Here is a 6,000-nt window from a genome sequence, read left to right as displayed (position 1 = left end):
ATCTGCATCAGGAAATGTCTTAGTATTTAAATATGCTTCTTAAATCTCTGTCTAACCATGATGTAATCAATCTGAAATCGTCCTGTGTCTGCAGGTCTCTCCCAAGTATACAACCTTCTCTCATCTGCGGAGCTGGTTGGCATATAAACTTGCACTACTGTGGTGGGTGTGGGCTTCGTATCTGTCTTCGCTATAGTAATGCGTTCACTGTGTTGTTCATAGTAGTTTATTCGCGTTCCTATCGTTTTTTTCATTATTAAACCTACCCCTGTATTAGCCCTCTTTGATTTTGTATTTATAACCCTTTATTCACCTGGCCAGAAGTCCTGTTTCTCCTGCAACCGTCCTTCACTAATTCCCACTATATCTAACTTTAACCTATCCATTTTCCTTTTTAAATTTTCTAACTCACCTGCACGATTAAGGGATCTGATATTTCACCCTCTGATCCGTAGAACGCCAGTTTTGTTTCCCCTGTTGACGACGTCCGTCTGAATAATCCCCACCCGGAGATCCGACTGTTTTACCTTCGGAATATTTCACCAGAGAGGATGCCATCATTTAACTATACAATAGAGCTGCAGGCACTCAAGAATAATTACGGCTGTAAATTCCCCTTGCTTTCAACCGTTCGCAGTACCAACAGAGCAAGGCCATTTTGGTTGATGTTACAAGGTCAGATCAGTCAACCAAACATTTAATAACAGTGTGAAACTCGGCGTTCTCCATTTTTGATGGCTGTCGACACGCAGATCAATTCAGGTGGCTGTCAAAAACGAACTGAGCGTTGTAAATTTTTGAAGTTTTTTATACGATTCTTGGATTAAGTAACCTTACCAACTACGAAGGTACAACAAAAATGTTCCATTCTTTCACGGAAATTTACGAAACTTCAAATCACTATTGTATTAATATTTGTTGGCCAGAAAATATTGTAAATATAAAAGAGTTTATTTATTGCTATAGCTTACAGTACTTTACTTACAGAACTTAAAGCTAAGGACTAGAAAATTGGTGCGTATGACTTGTGGTTCAGTGTCTTCCGCTCTACCGCGGCGTCAGGCGGACGTAGACGCCGTTGACTGGCCTCAACACAAGCTCACCCACCACCCTCAGGTCCTCCAGTTTCTCCACCGTCTCTATACGGTAATTGCGTAAGACGTACGACAGCACTGTCTTCTCTTCCAGGATGGCGAACCTCTGACCTGCAAAAATCCCATAATAATTGGCCAAAATGGTACTAATCGATATTTTACTTTAACCTCACTTTAAAAAACTGAGCGTTTGGTATGTGTAATTTAGCAGTGCCAGATAGCATAAGAGTCTGTTCACTACCATTGAAACTAACACGCTTTTTATGAATGTGAAACTCTAGTATCTGTATTGGAGAAGGACGTTGAAAGTTAGGGGAAACTGCGCGTGAAAAGGACCAACAGTTTGACAAAAATACGTCTCCTCTATACAAAAGTGCATTTCTTGTCAATTACAAACAATGTATAGTTTATAAATATTTTCATTTCCCGTTTGTTCGTATAGTTAGTTTGATCATATTGTTGCACAGGTTCCACGTCCCTCTGTCATTTTAAAATGCACCAGAATCCTTGGTGCCTTCTTCTTTTCTTTACTTTTTCAGCTTTTAAATATAGATCGTAAACACAGACGTATTCTAGAAGACTTTGACTATCGGAACCTAAGTATTGGCGTATCTAGAAACCTGTGGCGTATTTGTAAGCAAAGATCTTATGACTTATTTGTTTTCTTCTTGCTTTAGGAATATGAAACACAGTGAATGGGTTTCCTGTGTTAGAAATGCCGAATAGAGAAATTTCACTCCGAACGGCTGTTTCGAGCCAACCATCTCAAAGCAGCATCGAATAATTGCTTATCATTTGGTTCAACAGCCACCTAGAGAAATTCGGTGTACAGGCATACAATACATTCACAATCATTTCTTGCTGTTATGAAGTCTATTAAGCCTGCCTAAAGCCGCTGCATAGGGAAGTGGATACTGGAAACTCTGTTACACATCAGCTGAGAGTAACCGAAGCCGAGAGAGCTGCACAAGCTGTTACCAAGGAAGCTAGGATAAATGAAGGAAAGAAGAGAAAGAGCATGGAGGAAAAAGAAACAGGTGACTAACAGGAACATGCAACATGAATGTTCTAAAACAGCATAGTGCTAAGCTAAGAAGTTTGTAGATCCTCTTTTGCGATTTACCGGAAACCTGACCGAGCGAGGTGGCGCAGTGGTTAGCACACTGGACTCGCATTCGGGAGGGCGACGGTTCAATCCCGTCTCCGGCCATCCTGATTTAGGTTTTCCGTGATTTCCCTAAATCGTTTCAGGCAAATGCCGGGATGGTTCCTTTGAAAGGGCACGGCCGATTTCCTTCCCAATCCTTCCCTAACCTGAGCTTGCGCTCCGTCTCTAATGACCTCGTTGTCGACGGGACGTTAAACACTAACCACCACCACCACCACCACCGGAAACCTGAATTTTTATCATTCAGGTACACTTTCCTCTTAAATGAATGAAGTTAAATTCACCAAACTTGTCACGTATAATTAGAAGGACCTTATACATCTCCCCTGCCTATTATTTTCTGAAACTTCTAAAATATGGTGATTAATGCGTGTGTTTATTAATCCTCATTTGTATATATATACTTCTCGTAGTAAAATAAATTTTGTTATTTTTCACAGACTAGCATCAGAAGGTTAAACTGGATGTATAACATACTTCCCTGAATGTTGTATGTAGCCTGACTGTTTTCCTAAGCAGTCGAGTTAGTGGTAGCAAAGGAAATGGAACGCCAGTGAAATAGTGTTGCTTTTTAGCCTTTTATAATTTTTTTGTCAACAACATAATATAATACACACGTAAATGATTTTCTCAAAAATACTTTGCCTAATATCGGTAATTATTTTTACAAAATTTGAGCGACTTGTGCGTTTGAGATCAGTATTACTGTGAGGGGGAAGAGAAGTTTAAAAAAGTCGTCGGTTCAGGGACGAATCCCCTTAAGTGCCGAAATGAAGAGAGAGTATGAAGAAAGGTGAGAGAGACTGTCAACAAAGCATGTCGCCAGAAAATATTCTCCTGAGGAAGCCTTCTAGTGCAGCTTTGTAGTTACAGAAGGGACCTGTTACACAGAATACGAGCCCAAGGATTGGGAGATTTGCGTTTTCACAAAATATGGAAACTTGCAGATTCAAGGAGAGGTACTTGTAAACAGTGTAATAATCTGAAAAGCTTCCAGGCAGAACTTTTCTTTTTTTCATTTTTTTTCAGAAGCAACTGACCAACACTTAATTAAAACGCCTAAATGAAGGCTCTGAACAGGTCAATCAAACAAATCATATGCCTTTAGGAATATTGTCGACCAACAACGTAGGGGACACTTCGCTGCCAAACCCAACTTGAAGCAGTTTACTGCGATTGCGTTGACTTTCCCAGCGTAATAATTCTTGATAGCCTCCTCGGGCTTGCTACCGCATGCTAGTATCCAGTAGCTAAGCTGAGGAAACTACCACGAACCATTTCAATGTCTGCCTGAAGGTCGGTCAAGGCACTGGTTCTGAATGCAAGCTTCGATGGGCAACATAACTATTACCATTCTAGCCTTGCCTAGTTAGGCTGCAACACGAGCAGCGCAACCAGCTCCTGGAGCAGATGCCGATCTATTTACATAGTATGAAAACCATAATCTGTTCAGAGCCGCACATATCGCCAATTTGTTGAAATACATTAATGATTTCATCGTAACCATCATATTCTTCCAAGAGTTAGGTATTGTAGTCTTCTGTTCCAGGCTGTATCATCCATCCACCTCTTAAGATGTTCGTCTTGTTATCGCTTTGTGATCGGCCGTTACTTTCTTTGGCAATCTAATTTCTGTCGTTCTATCAACATGATCCTTCCACTTATTTCTATTTTCTGCTACCCTGTCAGCATACTTATCTCGTGAGCTTCACTTCTGCTGCCTATATGCGTGATTCTTCTGTTTTCGTTTCTGTTCATGATTTGGAACCATACCCAGGAGTATGTATAGCCGTAATTATATAGAGAAGACAGCTTGAAATTTATTAACCTTCTTCTGAAATGTCTTTGTCATTGTTGAAGTCAGTCTCCCATCCTAGATAACATTTTCTAACATTTTCTCATTTTCGATCTGACTGGATTCTTCCCTGTGAAAGCCATTGTCATTGTCTTATTTACAGATATAGTGAATTTGTGTTTTGGTTAAATGTATATATTGTTCTTTGTAAGAACAATCACCCTTTAGGAAAATTTATGCAATGATAATATATTTATAATAAGGAAACCATTGGAAACTATTGAAAAACATAGGTAATTTGACCAGAAACACAATTAAAGTTTATTGATCACAGGAAAGCCTTCCATAGAGTAGAAAGACCCAAGTTGTGAAAAAAATTATAATAAGTTAATTTACCAGAGTACAAACCACCCTGCCAAAGTTCTGGTTGTCTGAAACTAATAGTAACAACTAGTAAAGTCACACTCTGATAAGTTTTACTAGGGTGCACATATTATTGTTTTATCTCCAATTTCAGTGTATCATGGAAAGATGTTTTGGATGATATACTAAAGACCCTGTGATTAATTATTACTAGAATGGCAGTGTTATTAGTCTCAAATTAGTTATGGTGTATCATGGTAAGGTGTCTCTTATTTTGGATTCAAAATAAGTAAGTCACTGTTTAGTGTGTACCTGCCATCAGTTTCGCCACGGTAAACGTAAATATATTTTATAAGTATGAAATAGTTGTATTTTACTTTAATTAAATCCTTCCAATTGATGTACCTAATACTATTATTGATCAAAAATGTCACATTTAGGTACTGTGTTAATGATCCATAAATATCATTAATGTAAGTTAGCCATTTAAGGTGGAAAACATAATAAATCCATCACCAAATAAATAAGTTCCTAAAGCTTCGTAAAGGTGTGTACTACATACGTAGATGCCCAACATGGTATAATGAATTCTACTCTGCTTTTTTAAATGATGAAAGTCTATGTGAATGCAGCTTGCCGCTAACTTGGTGTAATGTTTTGTCTGTACAGAAGTGTATCTGTCGCCTTTATCGCTCTTTCCCTCTCACACATAAATCGGTACAATAAAGTCAGGGCTTCGTGTTTTCTGGTTAGGCTGATCCGTGAAAAGACAGAGAAACAATTATGCTAATGGAGGATTCTCTCACTCTCTCTCTCTCTCTCTCTCTCTCTCTCTCTCTCTGTCCTTTATCTGTGTACAGTTTAAATATATTATTTACGTGAAATCAGCCTAGTAGAATCTCTGGTGGAGCCCTTCGTCTTAATATTCAGCGGCTGGCTTGCTAGAAAAGATCTTTACATTTGTTATTATTATTAAGCGCTGCATTCAGTTGGGAAAATCGATTGTTTGAACAATTCGTTCAGTTTTCGACAGATCTAAAATTTCAGATGTGGACGAAGCCTTTTTGGACGATTTCAAAAAACTCAGAGATTGCAGGCTCTCTTCGTCACAGCTGAAACTTCCCAATTAATTACAGGGCCCAGACAATCATCAATGGTTCAGACAGAGAACTCATCCGTCATTCACTCTAGAATAAAATGGTCACAAATCTTATTTCTGAGGAAAATTGTATATTGAATCCATTTCCGTACATGTTCCGTTTTCTGTTGGTTCCAAGTCTCATGTAATTTTCTTTTACAGGTTTTTCTTTCTCTTTATCTATCACGCTAGCGGCACAAACTTTCCTAGCTCGCTTTAGCGCGAAGAAGAGTAAATAAATCTCCTTTAGCAATCCGACAATCTTCCAACCGATACTTCCGAAGCTGTTCCTCTCTCTCTCTATAATAACCATGGAGCATACATTTCTGTACCTCTGTTGTTCCAAAGAATAAACGTACTAGAAAAATACCTTGGCGTCGACGAGCTGTCGGCGCATATATTACTAGAAAATCTGATCAGATACTTTTCAAACGTAAATACA

At 38.8% G+C, this 6,000-nt stretch overlaps 1 protein-coding gene across 1 annotated transcript in view; it reads right to left on the bottom strand.

Annotated features, from left to right (window-relative positions):
- Positions 1–930: 930 nt before the first annotated feature.
- LOC124622357 (cytochrome P450 4C1-like) overlaps positions 931–6,000 on the bottom strand; it is a 39,242-nt gene continuing 34,172 nt past the window's right edge. Inside the window, exon 12 of the mRNA XM_047148035.1 lies at positions 931–1,205. Within this exon, the coding sequence (XP_047003991.1) occupies positions 1,048–1,205 (158 nt within the window). The 3' untranslated portion in view covers positions 931–1,047. The remainder of the gene's footprint in view (positions 1,206–6,000) is intronic.

The sequence above is a fragment of the Schistocerca americana genome, chromosome 7, assembly GCF_021461395.2.
Source record: "Schistocerca americana isolate TAMUIC-IGC-003095 chromosome 7, iqSchAmer2.1, whole genome shotgun sequence".
NCBI lineage: Eukaryota > Metazoa > Arthropoda > Insecta > Orthoptera > Acrididae > Schistocerca > Schistocerca americana.
The sequence above is the reverse complement of the archived record's forward strand: the minus strand, read 5'-3'. Positions and strand labels throughout refer to the sequence as shown.